Source organism: Sinohyriopsis cumingii, chromosome 10, assembly GCF_028554795.1.
Source record: "Sinohyriopsis cumingii isolate HCF-2022 chromosome 10, ASM2855479v2, whole genome shotgun sequence".
Taxonomy (NCBI): Eukaryota; Metazoa; Mollusca; class Bivalvia; order Unionida; family Unionidae; genus Sinohyriopsis; species Sinohyriopsis cumingii.
The window spans coordinates 51,505,414-51,523,115 of NC_142970.1; the positions used below are offsets into that span (position 1 = coordinate 51,505,414).

Below are 17,702 nucleotides of genomic sequence, written 5' to 3' on the forward strand. Positions count from 1 at the left end.
GATCGTATTATATAACGTTACGGTGATTTTAATCATTCCAGTTTTGACTGTCTCTACATTGAATAATAGCTTCACAGCATACATACACTAGTAAGATTTATCGATACTATTTAAATTCATCAGTCTAAGAACATCAAAAGGGCAAAAAACAAACACTAAAAAGCCAATAAATGTGTACTGGATGCTTTGTAATCGATGGATATTTTGCTTTGGCCTCAGTTGCTCATATTACAGGTCTATCTAGTAGGTAGATAAAAATGAATGGTTATCAAACAACAAAGCAGATTCAAACATATTATCTATATTATCGTCAGTTATCATTGTATCGTCATCTAGTATCTCATGCTTAGATGACATCCCGTTGTTTTAGATATGCTATCACCGGAAACTTTGTATGTGTGTTTGACCAGTGACAATATTGTCTCATGCTTTTCGTGATAAGATATGTCAAACTAATCACCGGAAGGAACACCACATCTCTTTGAAGATCGTTATGGTCCAAACATTGTGGGCTGATGAAGTTTGGCCATCTACTGTTCATTGTATGTTCTCGTCGGAAGGCGGATGATAAGGTACTCTGCCCTATCGAATGAATTTACACATTACGATTTTGATATAGGGCATGCATTACTAAGAACAGTTTTCGTTTGGTCCATATATATTACTGAAATTGCCGCGGACAAGCGAATCGTAAGCATGGTATACAATATCACGTCAGACACTTCCAGGATTACCTCGTAAGCATGTGTGTTGGCCAAGTGGTAGCATTTTCTCTGCTCTTCGAGATCAGGTATGTCAAACTAATCACCGGAAGGAACACGATTTCTTTGAAGATCGTTATGGTCCAAACGTTGTGGGCTGATGGAAATTGACCGTCTACTGTTCATATTCGACAGAGGTCGTTTTCGAGCTTCGACGTGAATAGGTCGCTTATGTCCTAGCCGGCAGGCGGTCGAGAAAGTACTCTACCATATCGATTGAATTTCCACATTACGATTTTGATATAGGACGTGCATTGCTGAGAATAGTGCTGGTTTGGCCCATATATATTACTGAGACTGCCGCGGACAAGCGAATCGTAAGCATGTCATACACTATCACGTCCGACACTTCCAGGATTACCTATACAATTCAAATTAATCTAATCTGTAACGGTATCAGTGGCAGTTACGGTTCAGCTTCAGCTGCTGGAAGCATAGCCTACCTGTGTTAAATGCTGTTCGGAATCTCCCTGAATAAATTAGGTGATCTTGATGTCAACCACTCAATTACTGCCACAGCACCCGTATCTACAGCAATCCCCAGATGACTAATATTCGTTTTCCTCTCGTGGACCAGCATGGGCATGTAATGGAAACTGTTTGTGGAAACTTTAACGATACAACTGTACATTAGAGATGGACATATATATTTGATACGAGGACGGTTCTACGTAGACCTTTCAGATTATCGCGTGATGTCAAGGCAAGAAAAGCCGCTTATTCAACATATTACGGGACAGCCATGCCAACGTCGCCCGTGGATTATTCACAGGATCTTTAAATGTTCTCGCAGTCCTTGCTCCGGGCGCTACACAAATCACTTAACAAGCTGGAGTGCAATACGTTAATAGTATCAAATGCGCCACCGTAGATCGGTCAAAACATATGGGATTGCGCGCGGTCTAATCGGTTCGATATCGACTAGAACGATTATTGACTCGACAACCAAAGGCGGTCACACTTCCTTGGACTGGAAATCATGATGTTTGTCAATGACTCAGACAACCATGCAGATCTCACCCCGTGTTTTTCAGTCTGCTTGAATTTAATTTTTTTCTTAAATCTACAACTAGCTGGTATACATGCCAGCTATAGTATATGCGGCGGTCCTACACTGTTAAGCGCCAACAAGAACTTTAATCTTGGCTTTGCATTGCGACAAACCTTTATTTTCCACTCGTGGATAGTGTTTGCTAGATTCCATTCTCACAAACTTTTCGATTTTGCAATGTTATTTTCGTAGCCAAGCACACAGTCACGTTAACCCGAAAAGACAACGCCCATGGTAAAATAGAGTTATTTTTATTTACGCTTTGGATGCCCTCAGTAGGTCCCTCGTCACTCAGTGGTCACAGATAAACGTTAGACATGATTTATGGGGTATGCTAGGCCATCTAAAATTTCAGTCCTCACGATCTCTACAGACTAATACAAAAACACAGTACGAGGTGAATTCTCGTTTGAAATAAGATCCCCATCAAGTTTTCAGCGCACAACAGCACGCGTCTATGGAATTTCCCATCATGGATAATATAAACATCCAACTGTTACGTTTGATGATATTTTCAGTACTGGCAGTGACTGAGGTCTCGCATAGGTTAAGCTATCAGCAATAATCCACCTAGGACCTTTTACTCGACTTTCAAAACATTCAAGCCGTGTGCGTATATCATTGACTGTTGAAATACATGCACCGAGACCACAACATTTACCAAGGCTTACAAACCAAGGCGTGGAAATGTCCCAAAAGGACCTTACTACGGTGTGCCCGATTTATTACTTTTCTCTCGAGTGATTTGTCCTGAATAAGCAGCTCGTGGTGGACATGTACTTAAAACATGTATAGGTGAGGACACAAAGTATAGACGCAATGCCGTGATACTCTCCGGCAAGGAAATACGTGGCCTAAGAAGGGTTATTGATGCACGAGTAGAAAATTCGTATTTTGTACTTGAACATGTAAAGTTGCAAATAAAACGTCACATCTGCGTAAACCTGTCATGTTTAGTCGGCGTCAACTCGAAGATATTTCAATCGCGATGATGGAAACATGAGTTCGTTTGAAATTTTCCCCTGAAAAGATATCTGGCACCACCCCATTGATGTTGACACAGACGTTGACGCAAGTTTGAAGCAGAGTCGCCGTGATGAAGCACTACGGTGGATTATTTCCAATCTTTGCGGTCATTTCAGCATTCACGGGGTTCTAAAGAAGCTGCTTCAGGGGCCTTCAGATATTTGAGATGACTCGAAAAAGGCGTTGGTGGACACGTAGCCTCGCATAGACGCATACAAAAGAGGAAAATGTCTTCATCTATACAATTGAAGCCAACGTTTTTGGAGAAGATGCTGACTTCGGTTGTTGGAAGTTCGTCCATTAACCAGTTTTTGATTTACTCGCGATGAAGTCAGCTAAATATTTCTGAGGTGTCCTTATGTAGGATGAAATTGCGTGGATCATCCCTGTACTTGGGAAACTTGCATTGCTAACCTGGATTACATAACAGGACCTGTAACAATTTGAGTTGCATAGATGATAACACTTACACAGCTATTGTATTTTGACTCGCACGGGCTTCCATTGGCATGAGAAGTTAATGATTATATACCTGGTATGCTTTGCCACTCGACGACATAGTCATCTACCACTGCTGTTTTTTTTCAAGTCCAATTTTAGAAATATGGACGGACGGCTAAATGTGTGGACACCTTGTTGATGAAGCATTCCGTGCACTCACGCGTTAAGTCCGTCCTTCCTGGAGCAGAAAGATCACATCAAGAACCTGCGTAGCAGAACAGCAGAATATTGCTTAGGCACTGATAAAACGCGCCACTCATAATCTCAAATGTGTAAACGCCTCTAATCCTATACAGTCCTTTGTGCAAGACTTCAGTGACCGGATTTGTCTCACTAGGCATCTCAGTACACACCGCTTAGCAGATAGTTGTTGTTATAGTTCTGATCGACACCGACGGACAAACATTCACTACCACGATCACTTACTTATTTTTCTTGGTCACTTTGAAGCTATATATATCTGCTTTCTCAATATATATATATATATATATATATATATATATATATATATATATATATATATATATATATATATATATATATATATATATATATATCGCTTTTTGCTGCACATTAAACCACCTTTGTTCAATAAATCCTGCAAGGTTTCATCATCGGCTGAGCGACACCTTTTTGTGTAATACTAATGTAAACAAATTGACGTAGAGGATTTAACCTACAAGCGTCTTCATGACCCAGAAAGCATGGACATTTTGCAATTTAATGTTTTCGTTATACGATAAGCAAACGAAATGTTTGAAGAAATTTCATAAAGTTTTATGTGTACCCTATCATAATTATTACAGTTGCTAACTTTATCATATAAGTAACAGTCCATGCAAACAAGGAACTGTTTCTTTGGAATATCTTCTTGATTTTGGTCAACATCAAGGGGAGATAATTATGCTCTGGTGCCTGTCAGCTTACGGTTTCTTTTGCATCAAATCTCAGTCACACTAGTATATCTTTAAAATAGGAATAGTTTAAACTTACTCCGTAACTATTGTAGTAACATCAACCTGCGAGGGTACATGCAAGCCACTCTAATTGTTGCGGTCTGTTGCTGGTACTAAATCATACCTGAAAAAGACAACGGAATGTCAAAACTTTGGATGAATCAGATTAATAGATAACGAAAAAATAGAGATATAATTAAAATGGTAAAAGAAATGATAAAATGGGAAATACAACAAAATATTAACTTCCCCACTTTTTTTCAAAACAATTACAGAGAAACAAACTGCTCCGAAACCTGTTTCCATAATGCTATATAATATATAGCTAGATATAGCATTACAATCGTCTTCTTATTGACGTTGTTATACATTAAACACTGATTCTCTCTTACAGAAGCAGAACCTAAATTCCGGCAGAATATCAGGTTTGGTGGCATCGCTCCTCCTTTAGGTTGATAATTGCTTACACATATTGTCGGAGTAAGTCATAAATTTGATAGAAGACTGGGTAGGGAGTACCTTATCCCGGTATGGAGATAATCTTAAACTGAGCATTAGCTTGTATTTGTATTAATCGATCACAAAGGATTTTTAAAATTAAAATTTACATTAACGACAAGTAGAAATTCAGTTTCAGCGTGAAGTTCAGATTTTTTAAAAATATTCTTGCCTAGATCTTACCTTAGAATCTTAAACAATTGGATTAGATTTATAAAGTGGTTTAGATGGTGATGGAATGCTTCCAAGCCTTATTTATGTCACTCTGTGTTGATATAAACATATTCTCGTATTAGTTCACCAGGCCATTAATATCAACCCATGCATATATGGCGGCAAAGGAACCAGAACTTCGAGTTAGTTAGCAAGGTAATGTCGGGGAGGGAAAAGTTCAACTGGAGATTTCATCTTAAGCGAAAAACCCTTTGCATCCAAAAGAAAATTGGAATTCAGTAACACGGGCAACGTCATCGAGCTCTGGGTTCTTAAGTTTCGAAGAGAAAAAGGTAACTGTTGTGGACACTACAGGCTTTTATGACAATACAATGCCAATGTTTCAGACAGCACTAGAGGTTCACCAATCTCTAATTCATGTAAAACTAGGTCATCATCATGCATTTTTACTTGTGATAAAGTGTACGTATGGGAATCTCCATGGTTTGGGGCACAACAATTAGAAAGCTATTTGCCCTGGAAAATACAAACCATGTGGCAGAACTTGCCATTATGAGTACCGTGAAAAAAGACACACGCAAGTATTACATGTTGATCTGTAGGCACGACCCGCCTTAAGTGTGACAGCGAAGTCAAATCACCTAATCTCCTTTGTCTGTCTTGTGGATCTGTTCGTGAGTAGTCTAAAGCACACAAAATTAAATCAAACTCACAAAGTCCTGTGGCTGCCCAAATACAGGTACAACAACAAAAAAGATTAAAGAGATCGCAATTTTTGATCCTGATAAAATACCAAAATAAAACAAATCATTGACAAAATTTTCTAATTAGAAAGATGCTTTACCCTCCCCTTAGTACAAACATGATGACTGAACCACGTCTAAAACAGCTCGCACGGCATCATGGTATGTATATAAAAAAAGTAATATGAGAAAAACAGACATATGGAAATTACTGAGACCCATATTACCATTGAATCAACCACCACCAACGGTTGCCACTGCGGTAAGAACACTAACAAGAATTACAAATACAACTATTATAAAATAACAAAGACGATTTCCACGTGAACATAATATCCCAAGATTTAAGGAAAACCGACATCCCTGAGAGACAAACCCGTCGTTGTAGTCTCGTATCTGCTATCGCTACTGAAGTGGCAGAGCATATTCGTGCAAAATGACAACAATTACAAGAACCATAATTCAAATTTCGTAAACATTATGGTGAATTGGAAATTCATCTGATAAGTATGGCATCCAGATACACACAATGCAAACACACAAGGCAACTATTGACAATTGTTATTCCAGTAATCGTAACGGTGTTACAAACCTTTTGGTCACACAGGTGTTAAAGCAGGCATCGTCCTTAGTGCGCATCTGGTTATGCCACTTAGTCGTGACAATAATGGATTTAAAACTACTACGCGGTAGATTTAGTGATGCCCTCGTAATCCTGAACCGCAAAAACAGCAGCACCATTAATGATGAAACTGTCAGAAACATAGGAAACGTTGAAAAAAATATTCAAATGTAGGATCGGGATGGACTCTTGAAAGATGTATGGATGTCGAGGTCCATCTCACGCCGTATCAGCCATTTGGTGGATTCAGGTACGTAGTAACACTAAATTGGGTACCGCCAAGATTAGATACAAACGTAGATAATTTGATAACAGGTGAATTGAATTGAATAGGCAATTTTGTCGGCGCTATACCCGGTCAATGACAATAAAGACTTGCCCCGAAAATATCAGCAACACCGGAGTAGACTCAACTTTGAATTACCTGTGCAAGTTATCAAGCTACACTGAACAAATCTGAAACACTTATCGCTGTTAATTTGTTTTCTTGTGACAAAGCCTTTAGCCGCTGCCATTATCTCCCACTGAACTGAACAGGAGAGCTCAAATTGATTTGTTGTTGCAGAGTGAAATGAAAGTATCAGAATCGACATCGCTCTACTTATGGATAAAGAATATAGTTCGGTTACTTAACCGACAGAGTAAGTACAAGTGTAAACAAATATCCATGAAGGCATTGCATGCAAGTATTGAAGACTCAATCAGTGCTCAACAGCCATGCCTTTTACTGCGGTGGTGTCAGTGAAAATTCACAGCACACAGCCATGCCAGAGCATGGCAAAAAAAAACCTGTCAAATTTACTGCAGTTCAACGCAAGATGAAAGTCCCGTATATCATCTACGCGGAATTTGAATGCCTGAATGATTCAGTAAAAATTCTGCGTTTACAGACGCTACTGCGTCCAGGGACCATAATAAAGACACAAATGCGTCTGATATCGATTGAATTATGAATGTCGCTGAGCAAATTCCATGCGAGTTCTGTTAATTAGTGATATAATGTAATGGAAAAACAGAGCAGCCAGTCGGTTATCGTGTCCACGATACATCAGACACAGTTGATGTGTTTTCGTAAGTCAATCGAAGTTACGGGAAAAGATTCGACAGCATCTCTACTCACCTGCATCCATAATTATGACTTGTTAAAGCTTTCATGAGTGTTCTGCAGTTACTCACTGCTGGATTTAAGAAACGCTCTCACTGAAGAGCAATGCCCTGGTTCCAATGCTGGTGATTATTATCATATCACTGATGTGTCCAGATGTGCTACACATACCAAATGATGTAATTTGTGGCTGAGAATTTATTACAACGAAACCAAAATCCCTGTGGTGCTTCATAACCTGCGTGGGTATGATGGCCACTTAATAATGCAAATAGTAGCCACAGCATCAAAACCGCGGTGTGTCGGTCGCGTTTAACAAAGACTTTGTTGATACTGGTAATATTGCAACAAAACTAAGATAGATAGATAGATAGATAGATAGATAGATAGATAGATAGATAGATAGATAGATAGATAGATAGATAGATAGCATGCCCACACCACCACGTGTGCTAACTTTATGGCTGAAAATTGTAGGATTCTTAGTCAAAGAAGGGTAGAAAATATGACTTACACATAGAAGATAGCCGACTTCTTTTAACTGTTATTGATGGAAATAGTTTTGTTCAAGTAAAACACATCTTAAAGGTTTGCAAGTCTCACTCATGCTTGTTGATCGTAACTGGAACTAAAACTGAGTGGAGGAGATTAATAGTTAAAAAATGATCTCTCGCATCTTCGTTACGAGACACCAACATCAGGGCGCATTTCTGAACCAAACTATATTAAAGAATATCACACAGTTTCATATTCAGAACTGTAACAGAATTGAAACCGAGATATTCACAAATTGAAAAACGAAAATATGATTCATGTAAACTTACGTATGGAAAGTGAGATTCAAATAATCTCAAGGAATTCAAATATGTTTCAAATAATATTATGCGCTGTGAGATTCACATAATCTCCAATATTATGCAATGTAACTGAGATTCACATAATCTCCAGGAATACAAATAAGATTCAAAATAATCTCATGTAATTGAAAATGTACTCAGTTGAAACATAAATTGGAACAAACATATGGCTCTTGACACTTGCACAGTCGTATGATTCATAAACTGACGAACCGCACAATTTCACCAAATCCTTTGGTTGGCCCACACTTTTATCGGCCGCTCACACCCTTTACGGATCCACCACATGTACAGACATATGTATACACATTCGTACAGAGAGCATACAGCACCCTTGTATTGGCTACGCCTACATTCGTGGCTCCACCACGTGTACAGACACATGTATACACATACGTATAGACAGCACGCAGCACTAAACAGCTACAGTCAGCCCTACACAGCTACAGTCAGCCCTAAAAAGCTACCATCAGCCCTAAGTGGCTACCGTCAGCACTAAACAGCTACAATAAAACCAAACTGGTCAGAATAACGGGTTCTGAAAAATCTTTAGATATATGCTAATAAATTAAACTCTAATAGCAACTTGTAATTCAAAGTTCAGAACGTTTCAAATCTGCGTAGTAGTAAATGCATCATTAAACGATATGACATTAAAACGTGAATAAGCTTCTGATATCAAAATAAAATATAAATTTAACACTTACCCCTATAGCTGGAGAACACAATGGAGAACGTTCACTCCTTGACAAGATCCAAAACGACCAGTGTATCGGTTAGAAATGGAATCTACCTTAAATCCTTAGGAGAGTGAGTAATAGTCAGGGTAAAATACCCATGTATACCGTGCTTTTAGTGTCTCCCGCCGCAAGTAATTTTTGACGAGATACATGCTAGTACAGTCGCTTCCCTGGAAAAACAATTATTCACCCTAGGTAACGTTGTTCGTTTGTACAACGGAAAATAGTCAAATCGTTCTAAGATAGAAACAAGTTATTTCTTGCCTTATTCTGTGGTAAGTTTCATATTCAGCATCATTAGTTGTTGGAGATGAAATTCAATTTGATGGAATCAACATTTTTCTTGACGGGTACTTGAGGGTAAGGTAGATTTTATCATTGTGTATGGGTAATGGAATCTGACCGAGGACATTGGGTTGCTGGATTACCACAGATGGGGTGTTGGGCAAACTGATAGCGGAAGTTAACATCGATAATAATTTTGTTCCACTTGTCGAGGAATATATGCTTCAAAGTGATGTTACCAAACCCTCGTATGCACTCAGATTTATTATTGTTAAGGGTCAAGTAGAAATTGGTAACATGAACCACCTTGATGTACTACAACCATATCGAGGTCAGCTTGGGAGTCAACGCACGTGCACATGAAAACTCTCAAGCATTAACTTCAGCACCAGGTTTTTAGAACACTCCAGGATTGTTTCTACAATGGTAAAGTGACATTCACCGATGTATCCACCCCGGTCGTGCAATTAAAATACATTGCATTATTATTAGAAAAACTAACAGACCCTCAGTCTTACGGAAGTGAAAAAAATAATCGAAGCTGAACAAGAGTTGCAATATGAAATTACCAAGTGAACCGCGCTGATCATAGATGCCATTTGCGGCCTTCATCGGACACCGACTGCTGATCTTGGTGTGATTTGTATCACGACCACATCAACCACTGAGGTGCACGAAAGGATATTATTATCCCAGCTATATTGATAGCAATGGGTATCTCTGGTGGTGAGATAAAAATTAAATTCATTGCCACTGCAATACCGAGTACGCACCTATTCCTAATTGACTGCGGCCACATAAAGCAGTCTCAATACGATCATTAAACTGTATTTAGTTGCAATCAAGGATAAAATAATCAGCGCGGCTGAGTTTGCAACAGTTCTGACAGAACTAGAAAATAACAGACAGCTACGAGCACAATAAAAATCAGTACGGATTTAAAGGAAGAAAAAATCAACAAATAAAAGCCCACGTATTGATGGAAAACACATTAACTCCTAACCAGTAAATTCATTTGCCTGGATATACTAATAGCTTTTATTGATCGCTACCATAGGCTTGCCTGAAATAAGTACGCTCTGCGGGATATCTTTTCTTCAATAACAGCAAAGTAGTAAGAAATGATTTGCTATTGCTCTTTTTAGGAACCCTTAGAGGCACTGCCATCCATCCGAAACTCTACACCAGTGACTGGCTCACGTGTGTACAAAATTAAAATTGCTAAACATGCATGAGTCTCTTGTCGGCTTAGTATGTCATCATCGGGGTAGAGACAAGGTCGAGGGGCAGTGAACGAAAGGGGATAAAAATAGGCAAAATCTTTACTTTCATACTACTTTTTCTGTTTTGTGATGTTATGTCTGTGACTTACCTTCCTACAAACTTCCTAAACAGGGGGAGATGTTGCGTTTAACTATACGGCTGATTTATTTGCAATCCGATGGCCAACTGTCAACTTCACAGACTTGAGCTGACTAAAAATGTTTTCCATAACTAAAGAGTACCTATCTGTAAACATAGATAAACATGGGTATCATTAGTTTAAACATATTGTGTTTTAAAGAATGTACTATACATGACAGAGTGATTTGGAACAAGTCTGACATGTGGGCATGAAAGACTTAAAAAGACACTTTAAGCCAGAAACATCAGTTTACTGGATTTTTTACCAAATAATAAAACCAAAATAATAATTAACTTTAACACACGTACATTCGTGTGTACAACCACCATTACAGGACTTGAAAAAAAAATAGACGTAGCGCACGAGTTAAGTTAGAATGGATAAAATGCGTGTTTTATTCACTAAATGGCTTGTATTATTGGCCAGTTCAACTTTAAACCTCTCTCCGTTACGGATCAGTGCCATCTCACCTGTCTTCGCCGGTTCGAGTCTCGGATTCAGCCAGTGTGGGTATGTGAGAAAGCTTGCCGGTAGCTTCTCGTTGGTCGGTGGTTCTTTCCAGGGTTTTCCCCGGGTTCTTCCTCTACCATTAATACTGGCTGCCATTCATAGCCCATCGTGTGCTGAAAATTGGCGTTAAACCCCACAACAACAACAACCACCCGTCCCGTTTTGTTTATGCCAAAGATATCCAATATACCGATGTATCTTTTGACTCTAAGTAAGTGCTGCCGAGGCTTTATGCTTTTCTTGTACTGTAACTCATTGCAAAGGCCGTATGCTTTCTTCGTAATGTAACTCATTGCAAAGGTTGTATGCTTTCCTCGTACTGTAACTCGTTGCAAAGGCTCTTACATTCACAATAAAGTTTATACGTTTAAACGACCGCTGAATCACGAAACAATTCCGTGTAAACATATAATCCACTTCTACGCCAAAGCCGTCATGTTTGTAACGGATGTGAATTGTTTTCATTAGCAATATTGATAGGAAAATAATATCTTGTTAATTATGTCAAAACATTATTTGTTTTGTTGTTGTAAACATGTGTTAATGTCATTTTTTAGCAATATGGGATTGGACACGAGTTGTCCCACACATCTAGTCTTTTCCCATAATAATTCAGATTACATCATTAAACACTGTTGCCCTGGTTTACCTAGTGGTCTAAAGCACTCGCCTTTACCTGTCACTGCCATCGCACCTCTGTCCGTGAGTTCGAGTCTCAGGGTCGGCAAATATGATGAATATGAGAAAGCTGCCAGCAGCTTCCTGTGGGTCGGTGGTTCTTACCAGAGTTTTTCCAGGTGCCTCCTCCAGAATTTTATACTGGCATCCATGTATACCATATCGTTCTCTGAGAAATGGTGTTATACTCAAAACAACATTAATCATTATTTACCAGATGACCTAAGCAATACAGAACAAATTCTGCTACATGCTTTAATGATTCCATAAAATACAATAATGTTATCAAGATTAAATCAAGAAACCAATTTCCCCCTCCATATCAATTTAAATCTATTTGATTACAAATGTTCTTAAACAGTGGTTGTAAATGTACACTAAAAGTTATAAAATGAATATTCGATCAATACAAAGTTAACAATTACCTATCCTAGAATTTTTTTACCTCATAGACAATATGCAGAAACGTACAAATTCAGTCACAGAAATTTTACACACAAAAAAAATTTCAGACATTTTCTTAATAGTAACTTTCACTATTCCTAAACGCTTTGGATACATGGAAGTCAGTAAGCATTAGCGCCTTTGCATCGTGTTGTACCACCTGCATAATTAGCTCCTTGGCTCTCGCGCCAAGGACTGGGGTCATCTTAAAAGTTATTCGTAGCCTTACTGCATACCAAACAAAACTTATATAAAACTTCGGAGTTTTACTGGCATTTTGTATAAGGAGTTTAATTCAGCACAAAGTCTTTTGAATATCTCGCCCTGAACTATACCAAACGGTAAACGCATTCGTGATTAGTTTTTCAATATATAGTTATCACTTAACTTTCAGACATAATAAAATGAACATGTACATAAATCAAAGGAATGACAGAAAACACAGGCATATAAATGAAAGCACTGACGGAAGTCAAATGCACATAAATGAAATGACGGACGGAATACACATGTACTTAAAATAAAATGGCTGATGGAAGACGCACGTGTACATCAACAAAAGGACCGACGGAAGATACACATACACATAAAAGACTGACGGAAGACATGCATGTACATACATGAAAAGACCGACGGAAGACACATCTGTGAATCCAATGTCGCTACATATGTGGCTCAGCCCAGAAATGTTTGGTACTGTTGCACATCTGCTTGCTCTTACATTTCTAAATGCGGTTTCCAGGTAATGGTGTTTGCTTTAATAATATTGATGGTGATTATTTGATTTGAATCTTGTTGGATTTATTTAGGTTATAGATTTGTAATGGTATTTTGTTTCTTATCGGTACACCTTTAGTAAAGAAGCCGTTTTAGTAATTTAGCTATGTTTAGCTGGCTATTATAGAAACATTCTAAATTGATGTTTCATTTTTATGCAGCACCACGTATTTTCACACACACACACACACACACACACACACACACACACATATATATATATATATATATATATATATATATATATATATATATATATATATATATATATATATATATATATATATATATATATATATATATATATATATATATATATATATATATATATATATATATATATATATATATATATATATATATATATATATATATATATATATATATATATATATATATATATATATATATATATATATATATATATATATATATATATATATATATTGTTACGTATATCTGATTTAATTCATATTTAATTTAATTTAACTGTTTGTCAGTTTAAAATTTTTATGCTATTATATGCTATTATAATGTAAATTTATTCAATGGAGATGATATTTTTCCAGAAAATCGGTTGGCCTGAATCATTCTTTTTGTAAACACCAGGTATTGACCTAGATCCTGACCTTGACTCAAAATTAGTAGCATCCATTGTAAACAAGTTCTGTCTTTGTTTTAAAATGATTGCTTGTTGTCAAGGTCGTGATGGGATTACATTTAAGAAGTAAGAAAATTCTTTAAATCTTTTATTTCTTAGAGAAAATGATTGGTTTCCTCAGGGTCATTTCTGGAGTACGTGACATAAACACGATCACATGACCCCCCCCCCCCCTTTGATTTCGCAATTCTGGTTGTTCCAGACCTACGCATTTGTTAGTTTTAATAGAGATGTATAGAGAGAGATTTCTCAGTTTTTGGGGCTTTTTACACAGATGTCAAGTTATTTTGTTCTAGCCAGATTTTTAAGTTAATTATCTTCAGATCATTTTTACTCTGGGAATATTTTGAGGAGTGCTCACACAGAAATTTTGGAAAGATATTGCTTACAAATTCAATTTGGATTTCCAACACTTTAGTGTCATTATTTGTATTTCTACAAGGAAATGTAGATAAGCACAGTACTGACTACAGCATACGTCATCGTCATCCATCTTGGATTCTTCGTCGGGTTTCGAACTTGAAATTATTATAACATTTTATTATTAGGAGTTTTGCAATTTAATTCGTGGATTATTCTTGAACTATTTTTGGATTTGATTCTTGAAACTGTAAGTAATTTTTTCATTTTTACAGAATTTATCCAGGGAAATAAACTATTTATTAAATTTTAAAAAGCTTGTTGTTTTCACTTTTTCTGGGTTACTGTTTATTCGAGCCTATATATACGACATTAATTCGGAGTCCTTTGCTCTAGCCATTTCCATCTTGCAAGACAGTATCAGGACGGAGCTTAAAAGGTAGCGACGTTCAATATCGAGAAGCATTGCATGTTTTATGTATTATTTCACTGCAGCGTCTATGTTAACCTATATTATACAGCCTGTAGATTCTCTATAGTGATTACGTTTTCGTTTGTTTTTTTTTTCTTTCTTTTTCTTCATTCGCTGTGTAATCGTCTAATATGGATTTGCGCCTTGATAAAGGAAAGCACTTGCTTGTTTCATACCAGTTTTGTGCTGTTTGTGAGTGATTATCTATCTATATATCAGTGTGTGTGTCTGTGTGTGTTTACTGTTATAGGTATAAAGCTATTTAATATGAAAGTGTGTATATGCATGTAAGAGTGTTACATGGGAATATGTAATGTTTACTAAGATGTGACATATTGTTTTATCAAACGTGCCACCATCCATTTCTGTAACAAAGCTATTGTGTATACTTGCTGGTGACTAATTGGCTAATGCAAACAAAGAATCTTGAATATTACTCCAGGCAATCGTGTGACACCCAGTCCAAATTTGTTGTTGTTTTGTTTGTCTTTTTCTTTCTTTTTTTTCTTTTTTACTTTTGTTTTTTAACATGAATAGAAAACACAAATAATGTAAAATGTATTAATAGCCATACATACGCACTGAAGCAATATAAACTAATGTATAATGAAACACGTGCTAAAAATAATATTGACCTTTATGTTTCTGCGTTGGGACAGTCACACTTAAACCACGGGTGTTGCTCTGTCAAGAGTCCCAAGAATCTATGTACCGGTATATGAAGTAAGGCAAAAGTAGAACAGGTAGAAGATTGATAATAGGAACGGTACAAATAAGTTGAAGAGTGACAATCAATATACCCTCTCGTTCTTTAACACTCAGATGGGTTCGGCTACCGTGGCGGCAAAGAGAAAAATGTACCTCAACGGCACAGCATTGAGAATCATTAGAACTTAGTTCTAGTTGACGATTGCAAATGAAAGTGATGGCGGAAAGCACCTGCTTGTGAGATAGAAATAAGAGCTTCTGCAACTGTTGTCGGTACTGTTTTCCGTGTTCCTGTGGTGCGTGGAAAGTCGCTGAACTTTATAGAGCTTGTCGCTGCGGACATATTGTTGAACTTTCTGGTATGATTTCCCTGGTTTTGCTAGATCAGTGGTTCCCAACACCAAGGTCAAGCCCCAAATGAGGGTTGCCAGGATTTGTTTTTTGAGAGTGGCAAAACTTATCAAAATGTGGAAACGCGGTCGTGAGACTCAGAAATAACTACTTTATTGGTCGCGGCCAAAAATGGTTGGAAACATCTGGACTAGAAGCTAGAGTTTGACCTTTATCCGGTATTGCAAGCTGAACTATCAAACACCTGAATATTTTTGATCGCTAGGAATGTATCTGTATGAAATTGGTGGGAGGGGGAGAGGGGAGATTTGCATCGTGTCTTATTAATGTTGGTCTTTAAATTCATAGTTCGGGTTAACCACGAAATTCACGAAAATTGTACCCCAGGAAAAAAATGTATACATTTACCTTCAAATATATGTTATATATATATATATATATATATATATATATATATATATATATATATATATATATATATATATATATATATATATATATATATATATATATATATATATATATATATATATTGCCAGCAGGGCCGCTTCCTCGAAATTTATTTTGATACCTACAGTGGTGGGTGAGAGGGTAAGTTTTCTTTAGTAAGCAATAAAGAGTCAAGTATTGGACATCTATATAGAATTACATAGGACGAAGGAATGGGGGTCTTCAGGGTGATCTCAACATGATTTAATTTAAAGATGGATATTATTTTTTTGCTCGTGATCTCTGTGTGCTTTTTGGCTTCTAATTTATGACTTCATAATAGACTGCCCTTACGATCATTCTTGTTTCCTGTATAACTGCGATATTTATGACCTATTTTTATACACATTAATGTACATTAGCTCGCATCAACACTGGAGGTAGATATTTATTTATTGCTCAGGCGAGGCGAACGTAGTTATAACCCGCTGTGATACAGAATAAATAGGTGACGAATGTGTTTTCAAAAACATAAAGCGAATACCTCTGTTGTCAAAGTGGACTTAATATGTAAATTTGTTTCATTTTACTTCCAGATGACTTGACCAAAAATCTCGACATAAATGAACCATCTCTGGCGTGATAGCTAAAGGTGTCGTGCAATATACCTCTTCCACTGTCATCACAAGCATCATCGTCATATTTATTCGAACTTATCGCCAATTCGGTACCTTCGAGAATGTACTTTCAAATGGACACAGTTACAGAAAAGGTATACCGCATTAATAATTGATGACCACTTGAGTGAAACGAGCATACCACCTAGAAAAGTTGGGAAGCCAACAACAACAAAAACAAAATGGACATGCTAGAGATTGCTGTAACTTGTCTCCTAGTACTTCCGGTCGTGATTATTATAGCAAGATGGATGCTCAAAAAGCGATATTCAAATTTGCCGCCTGGCCCGGCGTTTTCTCTGTTCTCCATCTTATCAGTCGTTTTACAAGAACTTCATCCCACACGAGTACATCTTACACTGGAGAAATGGGCTGAGGAATATGGCCCCGTTTTGCACTTTCAAATATTGTGGAAACATTTTATTGTACTTAGTTCAGCAAAACTGGTTAGAAAAGCGCTTGTCAGTGAGGAATACAGGGACTTCACGAATTCAAGAAAGACTTGCTTTCGTGGTGTTTATTTCATGTGGAACCATGACGTTATTCTTCAAGGTAACCTAAACCTTCTCCCTTATTTGCTCTCTCATACATACTCTCATGTATACTCTCGTTCATATTATCATGCATACTCTCACCCATACTATCATGCATACTTTCACTCATACTCTCATGCATACTTTCACCCATACTATCATGCATACTCTCACCCATACTATCATGCATACTCTCACCCATACTAGCATGAATTTCCTCACCCATATTATCATGCATACTCTCACCCATACTATCATGCATACTTTCACTCATACTCTCATGCATACTTTCACCCATACTATCATGCATACTCTCACCCATACTAGCATGAATTTCCTCACCCATAGTATCATGCATACTCTCACCCATACTACCAT

The 17,702-nt window shown here is 37.2% G+C and overlaps 1 protein-coding gene across 1 annotated transcript in view; it reads left to right on the plus strand.

The window, feature by feature from the left end:
* Positions 1 to 16,586: 16,586 nt before the first annotated feature.
* Positions 16,587 to 17,702, plus strand: part of LOC149790147 (uncharacterized) — a 59,404-nt gene continuing 58,288 nt past the window's right edge. The window contains exon 1 of the mRNA XM_089972134.1: positions 16,587 to 17,343. Coding sequence (XP_089828260.1) covers positions 16,974 to 17,343 — 370 coding nt within the window. The 5' untranslated portion in view covers positions 16,587 to 16,973. The remainder of the gene's footprint in view (positions 17,344 to 17,702) is intronic.